The 20,931-nt window shown below is 38.6% G+C and overlaps 1 protein-coding gene across 1 annotated transcript in view; it reads left to right on the top strand.

The window, feature by feature from the left end:
- Positions 1–846: 846 nt before the first annotated feature.
- LOC143294357 (uncharacterized) overlaps positions 847–20,931 on the top strand; it is a 51,761-nt gene continuing 31,676 nt past the window's right edge. The window contains exons 1-17 of the mRNA XM_076605813.1: positions 847–984; positions 1,443–1,492; positions 2,780–2,958; positions 3,543–3,703; positions 6,298–6,454; positions 8,138–8,411; positions 10,028–10,095; positions 11,549–11,701; positions 13,309–13,414; positions 13,668–13,816; positions 14,603–14,710; positions 15,368–15,431; positions 16,046–16,146; positions 16,612–16,767; positions 17,629–17,751; positions 19,187–19,288; positions 20,717–20,774. Coding sequence (XP_076461928.1) covers positions 980–984; positions 1,443–1,492; positions 2,780–2,958; positions 3,543–3,703; positions 6,298–6,454; positions 8,138–8,411; positions 10,028–10,095; positions 11,549–11,701; positions 13,309–13,414; positions 13,668–13,816; positions 14,603–14,710; positions 15,368–15,431; positions 16,046–16,146; positions 16,612–16,767; positions 17,629–17,751; positions 19,187–19,288; positions 20,717–20,774 — 2,014 coding nt within the window. The 5' untranslated portion in view covers positions 847–979. The remainder of the gene's footprint in view (positions 985–1,442; positions 1,493–2,779; positions 2,959–3,542; positions 3,704–6,297; positions 6,455–8,137; positions 8,412–10,027; positions 10,096–11,548; positions 11,702–13,308; positions 13,415–13,667; positions 13,817–14,602; positions 14,711–15,367; positions 15,432–16,045; positions 16,147–16,611; positions 16,768–17,628; positions 17,752–19,186; positions 19,289–20,716; positions 20,775–20,931) is intronic.

The following is a 20,931-nucleotide window of genomic DNA, read 5'->3' on the forward strand; positions in this document are numbered from 1 at the left end:
TAACGTCAGTCTTTGATATCGAGCAGTGTGGACAGTCCAAGAAATTTTTGGGTTATACACGCATTGACAAAAAATAGCGGATATCAAGAGAATTATATTTTAGGCAAAATGCTTATTGCCTTTGCTTTTGGAGCCAATCTGACACACATTGCCTGAAGTGAAATAAGACAGAGCTTTGAGAATAAATTAGAAATACACATTTTTGTCAGAATTACTACTTAAATTTTCGGCCTATAACTTAAGTATAAGGCGCTCCTTTTTTTCTTTCTTTTTCACAAAACTTAAATTTGACACCTACGCCCTATCTGTGCCTGAAAACAATTCTGACCGCACCACGTGGGGCCACCTGACACAACAAACTCAATGACAACATCGTTAATAACAATCATGATCGCGCTGAATACCAACACTTCAGTCTTACCACTGTTCGATTCGACATGGTTCTTGTTCACCAGCGAATCAAACTACACCTAATTTCAACTGAACGTGATCCCAGTTCACCCTCATGCTTTGAAAAAAAGAGCAGTGTCTGATTTGGAAAGTAGCTTGGAGTAATCGGAAGAGAACTGATTGTTTTTTCGAAAGCAGAACTCCAAGCGGACTGAGAAGCAGGGCTGGCAGACTGGACTCTGATTGAACAAGTTAGTGAACTGGGGCTTTACAACTGTGTACATTCGACTGAAGGCTGTGAAATTGTATTTGAAAATGTGTGAAGAAAAAGAAAAGAAAGCAGCATATAAAAGAAGAGATTAACGCAGAAACAGAGCTCAGTCAACAAGCAGACAAAAACAAATCTGATTCCGATCCAGTTTTCCGAAGATGACGTCACCACTCGGAAAACATAATCCGCTGTTGGCCGAGACAAATGTAGGACTTTACGGCAGATACTGTATATCGGATGTGTGCACCTTTTACGAGTTCAAAATAACTTTTGCGTCAAATTCAAGAGGTGCACTGCGGCGCCTTGTTGGCCGAAAATATGCGGTACATACACTCAAACAATGATGAATAGCCTTCTTTTTTTTCTTTTTCCTTTTTTTATTTATTTATTTCTTTTTTTTAATTTAAATGGTTTCAGTGTTGGACTTGCATTCTGATGCTCCTGGGTTCAATCCTGACATAAGAACTTGGTGAAGATATATTTTCTAGTACGCCTAATGCAGCACATGTGCAGCTCTGTTTTGTATGAACAGAAGCAAAAAGTCAAATACTCATGTTATAAATTCTGTACTTCTATCAGTTTTCTGTTGGCTATAGAAACATGAACTAGCATTTTCACCCTCAAAAACGGAGTGTTGGGTAAAAATAGGGAATGGTCATATACCTCACTTTGTTGTTGTTGTTTTTAAATGAGATTGAGTATTTTCCGTTTGATTCAGTGTCCTTCATTTTTTAATTGAGATGGGGGAAAAGACTTCACAGAGATGATTCTTCGTTTTCAGGGATGCTGAAGGAGTGATTACTTTCTTTATCAATGGCGAAAGGCATTCAGGTAAACTGTACTCTGCTACTTTTTTTCTTCTTCCTGTTAGGTGTCCACAGTCATCACATTGACTTCATTATGATTATGACAGGAGGGTTGGGGTAAAGTAGGTTTGTGGGCTGTGTGTGTGTGTTTGTGTCTGCTTTATTATTTTGTGTGTGTGTGTGTGTGAATTCTGTTTGAGTATGTGTGGAATGGGGATAGGGGGTGTTGTTTTATGATTTACTTGCAGTAATTTTTTAAGGGGAATTTTTAGTATACTGTTAAAGAGAGAAGGATTTGGATTTTATGAATTCAGTATTTTATGTCTGAAATTTTTATGTTTAATTCTTGTTTGGACTTCAATCAATGTTAAAGATCCAATCACATTATTTTTTTTTTGTATTTGTGTGTGTGTGTATGAATAAATGTGTGCTTGTATCTTTGTGTTTATGATGTTTGTTTTCCTTTGTGGACAATGTTTTTGTCTGCTTTCTCAGATTTCCCTGCTTTTTCATCCAAAATTCTAACACATGTTTACTTCATGTAATGTGAATCAAGCTGTAAATAAAGTATATATATATATATATATATATATATATATATATATATATATATATATATATAAATCTTGGTCAGTCCCAAGGTTTTAAAACTGGACACCGCACCATGACCTGTTGGGCTCACTGGATGAAGCAAGTTATGCAATTATAGAAGAAATATTAAATCCAGACCCAGATGTCTTTGCAGTTTCATAATGGAATGGCAAACACAACAAGAAACAGTCTTGGTTAGTTCTTCAACCTATAAAACTGTTTTTGTTTGGGATGGGTGGTGGTTAAAAGCTCTCATTAGCCCATGTTGGTCCAAAGTACCTTCAAAAGGAAGGTTGATTTGCACAGCAAGTGACAACTGTTTCGCACTTGGGAGTGCTCATCGGGCTTGCTACCCACTCTTGTCTGTGAATCAGAGAGAAACCACTACTCAAGCAAGGTGAAATTACTAATTGCTAGATAGGGACTTTTTTACAAAAAAGAAAATGTCTCTTAATAACCAACAGTCTTGAAAAGAAAACCAACAGTTTTGGCAAGAAAAACAAGGCAAATAGAGAAAACAACCATTGTAAAATTGTTTTAAAATCTGCACTTTAAAATGAAGACATGGCTTATGGGGGTAATAATATTTCTTATATATATATATATATATATAGATAGATAGATAGATAGATATAGATAAAGACAAAATGGTTTCAGTGAATTCTATGATCTTCCCATCAAATGAAAATTTTACAGTGAACATCAAACAAACTCATTGCAGTGAACCTGCAGAGTGGACAGTACTCGGCCAAGAGCAGACTCATTGACTACATTCGTTTGGTGGGTCTGACGGGAACCAAACTTGTATGCCGGGAGGCTGGGTGCGGGGCGTGTGCTGTCAGCGTCACTGTTCCTGATGCTCTCAAACCTGATTTGCATTCTACTCGGACCATCTGTTCTGTTAGTATCAATATTTATTGGTATTTTCTATGATAATGTGTTGAAGTTTTACCAGTGTTTATATTCATTCAGAACAGTGTTAAAGGTAAGCAGTTTTGGAGCTTCTCGCATGTGGCTTTGTGTCTTCCCTCCTATGTTGCATCTGCATATGAGGACACCTTATCACCTTCAGAAAACTGAAACTATCTGGAGCTTTGATATTTAAATCTTAATTATTGTAGAAACTGTGCAGTGTCAAGGTCAGAGGTGACTGCAGTGGAGGGACCTCCAGAGACATAAGCCATGAACATTAGTCTCTGAGCTTGCTTTCATATTCGACTTCGAAACAGACCTCAACATTACATCAGTTAGTCAATGTAGGTGTCATTTCATTTAAGCTGTAAATGCTGGTCTGTTCACTGTCACTTTCAGATAAGGCACCAGTAGGGGTAGAGGCATTCTTGTTTATCTAGAAATTTGTCAGAAATAGTCTTATAACTTGTTTGTAAATTCAAAGGTGATTTTAAACCTTGAACACTTCCTTTTTGTCAGTATTTGCTTTATTCTAAACTGATACTTTAACCATTGTGTATAATTATGTGCAGTGCTTGTGCCCGCTGTTCAGTGTGGATGGCTGGCAGATCACTACTGTGGAAGCCCTGGGCAATGAAAAAGAGGGCTACCACCCTATCCAACAGCGCCTCGCCAAAGCCAATGGCTCCCAGTGTGGCTTTTGCACCCCAGGGGTTGTCATGTCAATGTATGGGTATGTAAACTGGTCAAGAGGGACAGTTTTGTAAACAGGAATGCTCCAAGAAAAAATGTGTAAGAGCTAGCGATCTAAATTTGTTTGTACAATGATGATTTGCAGTATTAATATGATATTAGTGATGGCTCTGAAAGAGTAGTGAAAGTTGGCTTCCAGCTATGCTGATAAAAAAACAAAACAACTAGCATGCAGAGTTGATGAAACTATTGAACGTGTTCCTGATGTAAGCTGCAGCATCAGTTGTATTTTTCTTATTCCTGTGATGGGTAGTTTTGACTATGATTGTGTTTTGGAAAGAACAATACAGAAGAAAAGTCCTACTTCTCCAATCCCCTATACAATCCCCTATACGTTTGTTGAGTAATATTTTTAAAAAAAAGCAAAAAAAAAAGCTGCACACCTGCAACAAAGAATAAAGAGAGTAGCGTAAAAGTTTCGTAGATGAACAAAGTAAATCATTACACCTCAAGCAAGACTATTGCACACACAATCAGAACAATCACACTCAGAGCACATACAGGTACATAATTTCCAGCCTGTCATGCTTTCCTACCCAACCACCCCCCACCCCGCCCCCCCCTGCCCCCCACTCCCCTCCCCCTGCACCCTCCCACCCCCACGCCCACTTCACCCTCCTTTTTTTTTACAACTTTTTCTTCTTTTATACTTAAATCTCATTTAGCAGCTAAGTGGTTGTCATCACCTGTTGCTATCTGAAGTAATCTCTGCCTGCAACCTGGTTATGTCCTGCTTCTCCAGTCACCTACACTTCTGCGCACCTTGCACCCTTCACACACTTGATAGCACTTGACAGTGACTCACCCTGCTGTCACTCAGATTCCTATCTTCCAAAAGGCACTCAGTTATGCACTTGCTTCAGACTGGATAGTTCATTTGTCTGCTGCCTGCAAACATTGGTTATACCACTGCAGCGCTTGTACATTTCCATGTGGCATGCCAGTGTTATTTTATGGGTTGTTTCTTTCTTTGACCTCTTCAGTGCCCAACAGTTGACTTTTTCCATCCTATTTATATTTCAGTGTATAAAACCTAAACCAATAATGCACCCTGTCGACAAATTTTCCCACCTCCATTTTTAGTTCAGGGTGTTCCAGTACCTACCATTTAGAAACCTTGACATGTCTAGTTATTTGGATGAGATGATATACCAAGGTCCCATGTGCAGCATGCAATTAATGCATGTTGAAGTACCCACGACAACAAAAGGGTGGTCCCTGTTGAAATTGTGGAAAATAAATCCAGACTAATATACTTGTGTATGTGTGTGATTGAAGGCTGACTGAATGACACAGGAAACTAATGATGAGTGCATAAAGGCAGCTGTCAGAGCAAATGACTCTGTTTTTTTGTTTTTTTTAAAGGACATAGAGTTTGGTCTCTGACCAGAGATAACTGCTATGTAGGTATCAATAATAAATCTGTCAATTACAGGCAGCCAGATCCAAACACATTGATGCTTAATCCATGATATTATAGCCGGTACACCACTTAGAAAATTAAGACATTTGAAAGTCTGAAGATAACATTTTTACTGTTTCAGCAAAAAAGTGTGTGTGTGATGAATTCATGAAGATTATTGAAAGTTTGGAATTTTACACATTTACTGATAGACACGTAAGGCAAAGAGATAAGTTTAAAGGTTCATCTTTTTCTCTAACATTATGTGTGTGTGTTTATCGTTATGCCATAGCATATATTCAATAACAAGGTGAAAAAATCTTGTAACATGAATGTGAAATAATCATAAAGGGGTAGTCTGTTCATTTCCTCTCTGTTTCAAAAAGCATTGACTACATATAGTTGTTCTTTTGGTACTTTGCAAGATAGGTTTGTTTTCTGTTTTTTTACCTTCCTCAACCCAAAACCCATTTGTTGCTGAGTATACGAAAGTTTGACACTGAATGGGTTAATCATCATGGTGAAGACAAAGCAGATCCAAGTCTGCAGCTTATCAAATGCCTTTTTCTTTCACATGCTTTCTTTGTGTATTTCTTTGTTTTGCCTGCTTGCTTTCTTTTTTACTATTATTATTTTTTTTTTTTTTTACACTGATTCAAATGTATATATTCTTTATTGAGATGGGAGGACAAGTGTCATACCAAGCAACACATGGAAAGTATGGTACATGAAAAATAATGTAATTTGAAAGATACTGATACAAAGTATATCATGATCACCTTCATCAGTCTTCAGCTTGTACAGTTTATCTTGTTCTGGGAAGAAAACACAACCAAATCTAAGTAAATTCATGAAACGTTGAAGGGTGTATAACTGTCCTTACATCAGGTATACACATGCTAGTGCACTGGTGTTTGATTTGTTTGTAGTGGCTTGTTTTTTTTTTATTGTTCTGTATTGTATTGTGTTCTTGTTGTATGTTTGTGTTTTTATGCATGTTTGCTTTGACACTGTTGTGATTTAATGTGTATGTATTGTGATGGTATCCTTCACACTCCAAAATGGGCAAAAGGATTAAATTTCTTTGAATATTAGAAAAGTGTAGAGGGATCAAGAGCTGAAAGCTCTCTGCCTTACTGTTGTTCTATTGCTCTCTGACTGATCTCATGCAGGCTTCTCCTTGACAAGCCAGCTCCCACCCAGCAAGACATTGAGGACAACTTTGATGGCAACTTGTGTCGCTGCACAGGCTACCGTGCCATACTGGACTCCATGAAGTCATTTGGCATCGACAGTGATGTACCTGATGGTGGTGTCATTGACATCGAGGTTTGCTCCCTTTCATAGCGTCATGTTTTGTCTTGAAAGTTCACTGCACGTTGATTTTTTTTTTCTTTCACAAAAATTTCAACATAAATGTCTATATGTCATATTCTCTGCATATTTTTTTCTGTTGATTTAAGAAAAAAAATGGAAGGAGGAAAAATATCACAGTTTACATATGCAGAGGAAGAAGATAAACAAGAGAGGCAAGGCTTTCAAGACTCACTTGTGATTCACTTTTAAAAAATTAATTGATAAATTCAGTCGTTTAAATGTGTTCTGTATTTGTTATCATAAAGTTCTGGGTAAAAAAAAGAAAAAGAAAAAAAAGGCCTGAGCGCAGATTCGAACGTGGGTTGTTCGGATGGGAAGAAATTGTCTTGCTCACTGCACTGTTGCAGATCCATCAATGATGTTCAAAAATTAACACTTAAGCATGCCTTTTTAAGGGCGATAAATCGATTGTGGTGATAACGCTGTTTAAATAATTTTTTAAAGTCCACCGTAAACAAGATGTGGCTATCGCCGCAATCACACTGCAACATTTAGCCATTTTTCTCTGGATGTAGATAGATGTACGAGTAACACCCACCGGGAAAGTACGACACGGTCAGTTCAATTTCTCTTTTATGTTCATTCTAGTTAATTGAGAATCCACTTTAAAAGATTCATATTCAGAAAACATGTCATTGATGTAGTCTGTGTCACTGTATGTGTTCTGTCCAGAATTTGCATTTCTTTCCATTTAATTGCGAACAAGAAAATCGAGGTCAGGCCATTCACTCACTAAGCATTACCAACACCACTGCAACTGGGATTCGGTAATATGGTGTTTTCGCAATGCTGGAAATGGCCTCGACGAAATAAACTGTTAATGATATGGGAAACACGGCTTAATTCGGGAGACTTACAAACTCTTAATGGTATGACTGTGAAGATTTTTTTGCCTGCGTTTTTCAAGACAAAGTTTACCACGGACACACAGACACGCACACACATACACACACACACACACACACACACACACGCACGCACAGACAACCGAACACTGGGTTATAACACAGACTCACTTTGTTTTCACAAGTGAGTCAAAAAGAGAGAAAGACAGAAAGAGAGAGAGAAAGATACAGAGACAGACTGACTGACAGGCATAACACATTTTGGACACCCTAAGAAAGTTATTCTAGATACTCAAATAGATGTAGTTATATCAAGTAGAAAAATATGATACCTTGGTTTGCCCGTGCATAAAATTTAATCATATTCCGCTTGAAGACCTGAAGACTTGTTGATTTCAGCAATATGTGCAGTACATAGACTGAGCAGTTAATCCCACCCTGTAAGCGTGTTTACAAAATCAAACATTTATTTTAAAGGGCATTCACTTTACACACCCTGTCGTTCATTCAACAGTTAGTTGTATGTGTAGCTGATTACCATCACACCAAACAAGGTTGGTTTTCCAAATACTGTATTTAAGGTAAAACTGAAATCAGTAGGTATGTGGCATACAGTTTCTCAAAGAAATCACAATGCATACATACATACATACATATGTACATATATACATACATTCATACATATGTATGTACACACAAACACACACACACACACACACACACACACACCCTTGTGAGTGCCAGCTGCGAACGAGACTTCGCTGCATCATAAATCACTCTTTTGTTCCAGGATCTGAACAGGAAGGTGTGTCCCAAAAGTGGACGGGTGTGCACAGGTAAAGGAGCACACAAAAACAAGGCAGCCCCCACCACCACCGCCGCCGCTGGCACAGGGGACGACGCGAAGACTGCTGTGGATTCTGGAACTCCCAGCCCCCAACAGCTGCAGCTGTGTTCCGACACAGGCCTGTGGATCCGACCCCTGTCGCTGGGGGACCTGGGACGTGTGATGCAGGAACACTCTGATGCCAGGGTCAGACTGGTGTTTGGGAACACCGCCGCTGGTAAGTGGTTTGTTGCTTTTCGTCACAGTGATGGTTGTGTGACAGTTGTTTAAAAGCCCTTTCACTGCTTGGGGGGAAAACAGTAGAAAGAGGTGTTTCAAGTCATGAAACAATATCCAAAACAATAAGCCTTAAACAGTGAAAATGGTCTGGAGATGTACCCCTCTAGATAAACTCTGTGAATTTTCAGCCTTCCAGAGTAATTTCCCCTTCTTATGATGACATCGTCAATAACGTCACAATGCTCGTGTCACATACGTGCAGGGCAGTTAAGGGGTTTTAATTAAATGCGCGGCAGTTTTGTGACAGTTCTTTGAACATATAATGGAGGAAGGTGGCAGAAGGAAGGTGGCAGAATGGTTAAAGACGCTTGCCTGCCAATGCAGAGTCCGTGAGGGTGTGGGTTCTCACCTTTTCTCCCAAGTTTGATGAAAAATTAAACTGAGCGTCTAGTCTTTCGGATGAGACGATAAACTGAGGCCTGATGTACAGCACACACCTGGCGCACTGAAGAAGAGCCCATGGCAACAAAAGCGTTGTCCTCTGGCAAAATTATTTAGAAGGAATCCACTCTGATAGGAACACAAATATATGTATGCATGCACTCAAGGCCTGGGAAAGCACGTTGGGTTATGCTGCTGGTCAGGCATCTGTCTAGCAGATGTGGTGTAGCGTATATGGATTTGTCCGAACTCAGTGATGCCTCCTTGAGAAATTGAAACTGCTGTGATACTGTGGTGGTTATGTGATCGATGTTTAAAGCATATGATGATTATATGACAGTTCTGTTAAACATGTTGTGGTTGTGTGACAGTTGTTTCAGCGCATGGTGGTTGGGCAACAGTCCTCTAACACATGATGTTTTTGGTGACGCTTCTTTAAACATAATCATGATGTTTGTTTAGCACTATAACAGTTGTTTAAACGTGTGGCAGTTGTGTGACTGTTCTTTTGAATATATGGTATTGTACAACAGGGCTGTAAACATATGGTGATAGTATTTCAGTGTGAACCTGTCTGTTCACTGGGAGAACAGACCCCTCGGATGTCCAGTGGGTGTCTGAATAACCCAGCCTTCAGCTTCCGTCGTCAGAATTGTGGTATTCTTTGTCAACATTCACCTCTTCAGTATAAGAGCCTTCCGCTTGCTATATTTTGATGATGGTAATTGGGGTGAAATGCTGTTAACGTCATTTCTTTCGCCGTTCGTATGGAGAGAGTTAAGACGCTCAGCTGCCAGTATAGAGTCCATGAGGGTGTGGGTTTGAATCACGATCTCACCCTTTCTCCCAAGTTTGACTGGAAAATCAAACTGAGCATCTGGTCATTGGGATGAGACAATAAACCGAGGTACTGTGTGCAGCACGCACTTGGCACACTAAAAAAGAACTCATGGCAATGAGAGTGTTGTCCTCTAGCAAAATTATGTGTTGATAAGGAATGTGGTATAATAAAACCTGAGACACCCCCTGCACATTGTCATTTGTATCCATTCCTGAGCATGTCTGTGCATTTGAAAGGTATAGACCTTGGCATATAGAATCAAACAACAGAATGAAATGAATCAGATGATAAATTATTTATAAGTGTGGTTTGTTGTGGGTTTGTTTCCCCAGGAATCTACAAAGCACCAGCTGATGTTTTCATTGACATATCTTGCATACGGGAACTCTCTTTTGTCAAGGTATGTTACTTTTTTATCTTTATCTCTGTCATACTCAGTATATGTTTTTTTTCCTTTTCTCCTCTTCAGTTTTTACATGAAATGTATTATGTACACTTACATGTTATTGTGCTGCATTGCTTTCTGTGTCACAACAGAGTTCAGTGTGTGAAATTCCGGCCACAGGGAGAGTGCATCACCTCAGTGCTGATCCACCCATTAGAGTGGATTTTCTTCTAAATTTTTCCACAGATAACTCATTTGTTGCCTTGGGTTCTTTTAGATGTGCTAAGTTTATAGCGCACACAGGGCTTTGGTTTATCGTCTTATCCAAAGGACCAGCACCCAGACTACCACTCAGGGTCTGTGGTGGGGGAAAGAGGAGAAAAGTGGCAGAATGGTCAAGATGCTTATCTGCCAGTATAATGTCTGTGAGGGTCTGGGTTTGAATTCCAGTCTCGTCCCTTCTTCCAAGTTTGACTGGTAAATCAAACTGAGAATTGGGTCATTCGGATGAGATGATAAACCGAGGTCCTGTGTGCAGCACACACTTGGCAATCTGAAAATAACCCATGGCAACACAGGCATTGTCCTCGGGCAAAATTCTGCAGAAGAACCTCACCCAGATAGGTACAAAGATATACATGCATGCAATCAAAGCTTGACTTGGCACATTGGATTATGCTGCTGGTCAGGCATCTGTCTGGCAGATATGGTGCGGTGTATGTGGATTTGTTGGATCGCAGTGACACCTCCTTGAAAATGTTGGAAAGAGTAAAAATCCTGGTCCGTGCTTGAAACGAATCAGGGGAACTCACATTTTGATACACAAACAGAGCTATTGTATATGTATTTGATTCATGTGAAGGGTTGTCACATCCTTCCTTGTTCACTTCATTTTCACTATCGTCACTTTCTTGTTATCCAGTTAGGTATATTCTTTAAGTTTATTTTCCTTTGTGTTTTCTTCAATTTTTGGAATGTAAGCTCATAGACCTTGGAGGTATGCTGGAAAAGATTTCCAGTTTCCTTGCAGGTGTTTGGTTCATTCTTCTGATTTCTCTGTTTTTGCGCTATAAATTTATGACCCAATGTAGATGCTGCTCTTTTTCCACCCATAGGGTAAATCAGTCATGTACAGAGTCATATGTTATTTGGTTTCTCTTCGTTATAATGGTGATCATCAACAGTGTTTCATCAAACGGTGGTAAGACTGAAGATTGTAAGTGTTGCTGTTCAGTGTGATCATGTGCGTTCATTATGTTGTCAGTTGTCGAATTTGCTGTGAGAGGTGGCATGATGTGGCAGTCAGAATATAATTTTCATACACAGACAGGGAACATAGAGCAAACAAGATGCAGATATCAGATTTTGGTGGGGGTTTTTTTGGGGGGGGGGGGGTTACGCATCTTATTGGCCAGAAATGACAAAGTACAAAAGTGAAGGAGTTCTTCATCGGATATTTTTTTGTCAGCTCCAAGACAAGGGCGTACAGATTGGAGCCAATCTGACACTGAGCGCACTCATCACTCATCTAGCGAGCCTGCAGACATCCAGACCTGGCTTTGCCTACTTTGAGCAGCTCATTCAGCATCTGAAGAGTGTGGGCAGCGTCTTGCTGAGAAATGTGAGAGCCTGTTTTTTCTGCTAGTTTGTTGTATTGTTGTGGGGAATCGTGAGAGGCCGGGGGGGCCTGTTTTTCTTTGTGTCTTGTCTGTCTCATGGTGGGTTTTTATTTTTGTTTTCACTTCCATCATATTTGCTTTGTGTATTGGTCAGTGTGTGTTTCTGTGTGTATGCACATGTATGTGTGTATACAAATGTGTTTGTGTCTTTGTGCATGTATGTGAGTGTGTATGCACGTACATGCTTTTCAGTGCAGAGCAGAAGATAAAATTCCTAGTCTGGAGCATACATATTGTATTTATATTTTCTTCCCACATATCTGCATGCTTCATCTGGTTTTTGACTCGCTTGTGTAAACAAAGTGAGTCTATGTTTTAACCCGGTGTTCGGTTGTCTGTGTGTGTGTGTGTCCGTGGTAAACTTTAACATTGACATTTTCTCTGCAAATACTTTGTCAGTTGACACCAAATTAGGCATAAAAATAGGAAAAATTCAATTCTTTCCAGTCATCTTGTTTAAAACAATATTGCACCTCTTGGATGGGCACAAAAAAATTAAAAAAAGAAGCCAAATTATATGCAAACTGCATTTACTGTTATATTTATATTTTTTGTATTCTCTAAACTTGGCACTTTAATCTGATATTCTGACCCAACAACGAGCAGTCATTATTATCATTTTTTGTTCAAACAGGAACTTCTTTTGTTAAGCATGGAAGTTTTATTTAGTTTGCAAATGTTTTGGTGCGGATAGTAAAAAAGGGAAATTACTCTAATTAATGCTAGGGGACTTAATTTGCTTTAAACTGATCTTTCTCATCTTAAACATTACATTTTGAAATTATACTTAATACATAAAAAGCTTGGATTTAAAAAAAAAATGTATCACAAGTGAGTCTTGAAGGCCTTGCCTCTCTTGTTGTATCTTTACATCCTTACAATAACATAATGGGAAGTACAGATAATAACGTTGGTTGTGGTTCCAGTGGTTTTATTTTCATTGTGCATTGCTATCGTGCCAAAGGCACGCACCATGTTAGATAGCAGCAAGTGAGATTTTACAGCAAAGCATCCCCCATGCACCCAGACATGCATAGATAATAAAGAATGCTCCAGATAACACACAGACAATATTAGGAAACTAAACTCGGCACAAATCAGACCACATTCAGACATATACAGGCACGCATGTTCACACATTCCCACACCACATTTCAGCAATATGAATGCAATAAACCAGTATATAGTAACAGCACAGCAGTTTGATTCTGCAGCATGTTTCATAAATGTGAGGCAATAAAGTACATGGGCAAGCACGTACACACACTACACAGCACAGCACAGCACAGCACATCATACATACACACGCATGCATGCACACATGCACACCACAGCACAACACACACACACGCGCACGCGCACACACACACACACACACACAGAGGCTCACGCTTGCTCCCACATGTAAACGCTTACACACACACGCATGCACGCACGTGCACACATGCATACCAGCATGCACATACACACGCATGCTCATCCACATGCACGCTAGCATACACACACCTGCTCAGCATTGTAATAACACCCATAACTGATACACTTGCAGGCAGCTAGTATTGGGGGCAACTTGTACATCAAATACGCTCAACCCGGCTTTCCTTCAGACCTCTTCACAATGTTTGAGGCTGCCTGTGCTTCTGTCTCCATCTATGGTAAATTTCACCTGCATGTGTGGGTGTGTTGAGTGCGTGTGTGTACATGTGTGTTTGTATGTGTCTGTGTGTGTGTGTGTGTTATTGTGTGTGTATGAGCTTGTGTGTATCTATGTGTGTGTTTGTGTCTGAGTGTGTTTATGTGTGTGTGTTTGCATGTGTTTATGAGTGTGTGCGTGTTGTGTGTGTGTACGTGTGTATTTGTCTGTGTGTGTGTGTCTGCATTTATGTGTGTGTGTGTGCATGTGAGCAGACTGTGAGAAGAGCGTGGAGACGGTAGTGCCTCTGGGGGATCTGCTGAAGGAGGTGGACATGACTGGCAAGGTCCTGACCTCACTCTACCTGCCAGAGTTGCAGCCCTTGGAGTGCTTCCGTTCCTTCAAGGTTGCTCCCAGATCTCAGGTCAGTCTCTTCTCGTTTTTTTCTTTTTTCTTTTTCTGTATGCGCAGGATGCATCTGTTTCTTGTTTTTTCTTATTGTACTTCTTGGTGGTAATGTTGGGTGATTTCCACTTTTTTTCTTTTTTTTTTCTTTTTTTTTTTTTTTTGTTATAGAGAACATCTTTGTTATGTTAGCTTGTGTTTGTTTGTTAGTCTGTTTATTTTTTTTTGTCAGTTTTTGGTTATTGCATTTCATTTATCCTGTTTTTCTTGACGGGAGGTGTTGTTTAATGCTTTGTTGGGTTGTTTGATTTTTGGGGGGGGGGTTTACGCTTGTATGGTTTGTGGTCTTTTCATTTTTTCCTTTTATTTTTTTAAATCTCTGATTTGCAAAACTCAGATCAATCATTCTTGCTCTGCTGTTTGTTACTGACGTCCTTGTTGATGTGTGTTTAGTATACAGCGCATACTTGACAATGCCAGTTGATTTATTGATGTAGCAGTTTATTTTGGCATTCACTGCACACACACGTAAGCACTCACACAAAAATGTATAGCACACAATAGCACTGCACAAAGACATGCAGGTACATAAACACATGCATGAATACATATACATTTTCTTTTCTCTTTTTTTTTTTTGTATATACTTTGCATGTTATGTATGAGTGTGTGTGTGCATGTGATATGTGTGTGTGTTTGCGTGTGCGTGCTTGGTCCCGAAGACTCAATGATATGATCCACAGCTGCTCAAAATCAAGCACCAGAATTTCTTTCATGAGGATTCCATGACATGTTTTCTTGTCAGAGTGCCTTTGCCTATGTGAATGCTGCTTTCAAGATCAAAATGGCGGAGGATGGTAAACACATCGTGGGTCAGCCTTCCTTTGTCTTTGGAGGCATTGATGATAAACTGGTATGTAACAGTGTTTGTGTGTGTAGGGATCTGAGAGAAAGATAGAACACATGTGTGATGTGTGTGTGTGTGTGTGTGCTTCATGCGTGTTTAAAGTGCTGCGCATATGTATATTACTATATCAGTATATATTTGGTTAATATGGGTATGAGTGTGTGTGTGTGTGTGTGTGTGTGTGTGTGTGTGTGTGGTTGCATTGTCCATGTGTATGTGTGTGTATGTATTCAGTTTATCTGCCCATGACCACAGCACAAAAGGTTGCAGAGTTTAAAATCATTGTTGATGGAGGGTTTTTTTACTTTCTGCTCTTTTCTGTCAGAGGAGGTGGTGATTTGTTGTTGTTGATATGGGTGGTTATTTGTTTGAATGACATGTGGTTTTATGATTGCATTTATAAATACTATATTGTGTTAGGTTGCCTTATGCTACATTGATGTTTTTGATAAGTCTGAATTCCGTATGAGCCAAAGCTGTGTTGATTACAGAGATATACAAAGTGTATTCTGATTTTGTAAACAGAACACAATCAAAATATGACATGGAAAACATTTCACATTTTCCCAGTGCGGGAAGTGTGCAAGTTTGTACACGCAGCTTGTCATTGCAGTGGTCATTTAACTCTGCTGCATGAATTTGAACATTGGGATGTATCTTCAGGTTCATGCAAAAACAACAGAGCAGTTCTTTGCGGGGAAAGAAATAACAACACAGCTGATAAAAGGTAAGTGATTCCCCCCCCCCCCCCCAGCACCCTTCTGCCCTCCCCCCCACCCCCACCCCCACCCCCGCCCCCTCACCCACTTGTCATCCTGTCTGTCTGTCTACCCATCTTGTATTGGGTTTGATTGGATTACCGTAATTTTTGGCATACAAGGTGTTTTTTTGTTTTTTCTCCAATCAGACCCCTGCTGCTTATCAGCTGTATGTGCCCTATCTGTGTCTGAAAACTAAATTCTGGCAACCATGTGGGGCCACCTTACACAAAAAAACTCAATATATGACAACACTGTTGATCACAGTGAACACTTGGGTCTGGTTGGTTGTGGCATGCCCATCCGAAAAGAGTATAATCATGAACATGCGTGGTATGTTTGAACTATGTTAATGTATATATGTGTATGAATGTGTGCATGTATTTATGCATGTGTAAGTGTGTTTGGGTTGGTTGGGGAGAGGGTATGCATGTTTTTATGTATGCATGTTTGTGTGTATTTGTGTATTTGTGTCTTTATGTATGTATAATTCATTGGGTGCATTTTGGTATGTTTTTGTGTTATTATTAAAATATTTTCATGATCTGCTTGTTAAATGGTCATTTCTTTGGGGGGTTTTCAGATGGCTTATCGCTGTTGAAGTCAGAACTGCAGCCGTCATCAGGCGTTCTACTTGCCCCACCTGAATACCGCCGTGACCTGGCTGCCAGTCTCCTCTACAAGGTCAGGCTTTGGTGCATTCCGAAGGATTGTACAGTACAAACAGGGAGTTTGTTGGTATCTGGGAAGGAGTGTACAGTACAAACAGGACGTCTGTTGGTTTCTGGGAAGAGGAAAACAGTACAAACAGTAATGTTTGCTACTGGGAAAGTATACAGTACAAACAATAAGGCTGTTAGTTTCTGGGAATTAGTACAGTAAACAGTATAAACAGTGGTGAGAATAAACAGTAATGTTGTCAATGTTGTCAGTTTGCAGCAATGTTGTCAGTTTGCAGCAATGTTGTCAGTTTGCAGTTAGTTTTGTTGACAACTTTATGGACTTTTTTTTTGACAACTGAACGGTAAGCTTTGTTGACAACTTTACTGTAAGCTTTGTTTGTTGACAACTTTACTGTAAGCTTTGTTGACAAACTTATGATATGCTTCGTAAACAACTTAACGGTATGCTTTGGATGCTGCTGTCTAGATGTTGCTGGGACTGGTGGCGCCATCTGATCCCAGGCTGGCGTCAGGCGCCAGCAGCCTTCAGCGTCCAGTGTCAGTGGCTGAGCAGACCTTCCAGGAGAAGAGAGAGGACTGGCCACTCAAGCAACCCATGCCGAAGAAGACCGCTCTTCTGCAGGTCAGTGTGGGTTGTATGCGTACAATAGGTTCCTCTAAAATCACACTATGTGAATGGACGTTAATCCTGAGAACACACATGGGGCACATGCAAGGTTGATACTTATTTTAAAAGTGTTTCAAGAATTTGATGGGTTTTTTTTTTTATAATTACGTTGCTTTTTCAAATGGGTTGTTCGCCAAATATATACGTCTAAAATTGCACTCCATGAATAGAAGTTAAATCGAAGAACAGCCTTGGGTCGTAATCAGGGTTCATACAGATTTTTTATGTTTTTTAAGAATGTGTTTGGTTGTTTTTTTTAAATTACACGCCTGTTTAAATGGTTAAAATTCTTTAAGAAATTAACCCAGATTTGAAAAAAAAAAATTTCCTGTACATATTACTGACAACAAAAAAAATGTACATACATCATTTCTTACCATGTTTTTCACTTTCAGTGAGGATATACAGTACTAACTATATCAGCTATCTGGCGTTTGATGTTAACAGTAATTCTCTCTTTTTGATCTGTACACCTTTTTTTAACGTGGTCAGTATATGTATATTTTATTATTATCAGTATTGTATGTTTTTGTTTCTTTTTAACATGATCAATTTACTTGTTGTTTTGGTGGGGTTTAAAATAAATAAATTAGACAGATAACATCAAAAATGCAGAGATAACATAAAATTACATATAACATCAAGAATAGTACAAATAAGAATCTACATGAAAATTAACAAAAATATTAAACATTATGGACATCTGAATTCAAAGGTCAAAAAAGTTTTGTTTGGTTTTGTTTCAATCACTATTGTTCTTTTTTTTTTTTTTTTTTTTTTTTTTGGTATGTTTATTTTTGTTTGTTTTTTTCCCAGACGAGCGGAGAAGCCATATTTGTGAACGACTTGCCAAGCTTTCAGCACGAACTGCATGCAGCCTTTGTTTTGTCCACTGTGGCCTGTGCTGAGATCGAGTCTGTTGACCCCACTCCAGCGCTGGTCAGTGACAGCGATGATGATAACAACTATCATGGTTCATGTCTGCATTTCTGCTTTGCTGGCTCTTGGTTGTTGACAGTGTTGTATACAAGTTACGTACCCTTTTATTCCATGCTGTGTGATGTCAGAAGGCATGGTTAATGCTTGCTTTATTATATGCGAATATCAGTATTTCATTGTTGATATATCGGTTTATTTATCTCTTTCTTTATCTGTCTGCTTTTTTCCCCCTTTTTCTTCTTTCTTCTTGTCAAAATACAACTGTTTTGTATTGTGGGTTTTTTTTTGTTCCCTGAAAAAAACAAATGGTGTTCTGTTCATTCATATTATTACTCTATCATTGGAACATGGTTTGTTTTGTTTTTTTAATTTTCAAAAGTGTAAAAACATTTTTTTAAAAACACTGTAATGAAAGTAACTGGAATAAACTGTTTAGGAAAGTTATATTTTGTAGCGTGGTCCTGATGTGTTTAAACATTGTCAGTGTGAATGATAATGACTTCTGGATCAAACACAAAGACCATAACACCAAGCTGCTTGTGAATGTGAAGTCAAAGTAGATAGACATTTCATGTCAAGGCCATTTATTTTATCAGTATATACCTGATGATTAGGTAAAATGTATAGAAATGTTAACACATTTTCCGAAATGTTTGATAACAGTAATGTTATTATAACGATGATGATATTTGTTTTTCTTTAAGTCAAACAGGAAAGAATGTATAGATTATGCTGTTTATTATTAATGGCCTTTAGGTTTAGCCTTGATTTTTATGGTTTTATCTCGGCATTAAATTTAATGGAAGTGTTTGTCTGTGTCTGCTTCAGTTGCGCAGAATACTGCAAAGATTACCATCATGCATGCTGATGGTTTTATTATGATATATATTATGTGCTGTGAGCACCTACGGAAAGTGGAGTGATGGCTTAGAGGTAACGCGTCCGCCTAGGAAGCGAGAGAATCTGAGCGAGCTGGTTCGAATCACGGCTCAGCCGCCGATATTTTCTCTCCCTCCACCAGATTTTGAGTGGTGGTCTGGACGCTAGTCTTTCGGATGAGACGATAAACTGAGGTCCCGTGTGCAGCATGCACTTAGCGCACGTAAAAGAACCCACGGCAACAAAAGGGTTGTTCCTGGCAAAATTCTGTAGAAAAATCCACTGCGATAGGAAAAACAAATAAAACTGCACGCAGGATAAAATACAAAAAAAAATGGGTGATGCTGTAGTGTAGCGACGCGCTCTCCCTGGGGAAAGCAGCCCGAATTTCACACAGAGAAATCTGTTGTGATAAAAAGAAATACAAATACAAATACAAAATAGATTAATGACTGCATAAGCCATGTATTATGTATACATAAGAGGTGGTAGAGTCAAAAGTATCTTGTCCAAACCTTTGCGCCATGTGTGTGAAGGATGTATTTTCTTGTGACAGGAGTTGCCTGGTGTTGTGCGGTACATCTCGGCTCAAGACATTCCTGCTCAGGGCAAGAACATGGCATACCCATGGACCGTCCATAAAACTGAAGCAGAGGAGGTCTGTGCTATGTTTTGCTGTTGAGTGTAGCATTGCACTTCCTATCATTTTGCTGCTTAGTTTAAATCACAGTTTTTCAATCAATGAGGTGTTTTATTGCATATTCAGCGATGTGAAAGCTAACATTTTGTTGCTTAGTTTAAATCACAGTTTTTCAATCAATGAGGTGTTTTATTGCATATTCAGCGATGTGAAAGCTAACATTTTGTTGCTTAGTTTAAGGCCAGACACGGTAGTACAAAACCGTATGAAATAAACTTGAAGTTTATGGCTTTATGTGACAAGGTATGTAAAGATATTGGACTAAACATGTCTAAAAAGGTCATTTTGTGCAATTTGTCGTGACGGTTTCCATGGAAACGAAACCAAAATGGCCGACAAAAAAATTAAAAGCTTATAACTTCGGTACCTTTATAGATATGTTACTTCTGTTTGTTTTATTTGATTTATTTGTATTTGTTCTTTATTATAGTGCAGTGGTATTTTGGAATTTGAATAAATACATTTTTATTTTTTTTAATTTTTGTTGAAATGAGTATAAATTCCTTGACATCATTTTTTTCAAATGAGTGTATATTCATTCTTTTTCTAGTAGTATACAAACCACTGCACTATAATAAAGATGAATACATAAAGAAATAAAGTACTAAGTTTGAACATGCTATCTTTTAAATTTTTTTAGCATTAGCATTTTGAAAAATGGTTTTACGAGGACAAAACACAAAACTGAGAAAACAGGAAAAGGAAGAGATGTGCTTGTACTCACAAGAAATCACACATGTTGATGCAGTTTAAAGCTTTATTTAAGTGAATATAGTACCCAGGTGAAACGGACTATAAAGATTAGATGTTGAAGAAGCAAATTATGAGAAAAAACGAAAATCACAAAAAAATCATGATTTTGGTCAAAATTTCACTACCGTGTCTGGCCTTAAATCACAATTTTTCAATCAACAAGCTGTTTCATTGCATATTCAGCGATGCGAAAGGTAACATTTTGTTGCTTAGCTTAAATCACAGTTTTTCAATCAACAAGCTGTTTCATTGCATATTTAGGTTAGTGAAAGCTATGTGGAATTGCACTTGTCCATTTCTTTCTTTTTTTTTTCTTTTTTTTTTTTTAAATAAAGATGCCTTTTAATGAATCACACAAACACACACGTTTATCTACAAATGCTCAGATCAAAGAAAGCTGAACTGACATTATTAAACAAGTTCTGCCATTATAATTTGAGTCCTCCATACAGATAATCCATAAAAATCACCCCTCACTATTCAGAATTTGACACTGTCCTCTATAGCTATAGAAATAGTAGACTGCAAACTGGTTGATGACAATGAGCACTTTCATGACCTTAGAATTTAATATTGTGACCATTCCATTAAAATGAGAAGCAGGTTACATGTGGAATGTTCTTTTGTTGCTAGATACTGTCCTCTGGAAAAATCACCTATGCTGGCCAGCCTATTGGAGTGATTGTGGCAGGCAAGTTGATTTTTTTGTGTTTTTAATGAATGGTAGAAAACAAAACAAAAAAAAGTTATACACACTTTTTTTTTTGTTTTTGTTGGTCTGTCATTCACTGTCATAGGCAGTGTATTAAGGATATATAGGCACACACATGTGCATCATGCTCAAAGAC

The sequence above is a fragment of the Babylonia areolata genome, chromosome 1, assembly GCF_041734735.1.
Source record: "Babylonia areolata isolate BAREFJ2019XMU chromosome 1, ASM4173473v1, whole genome shotgun sequence".
In the NCBI taxonomy this organism is placed as follows: domain Eukaryota; kingdom Metazoa; phylum Mollusca; class Gastropoda; order Neogastropoda; family Buccinidae; genus Babylonia; species Babylonia areolata.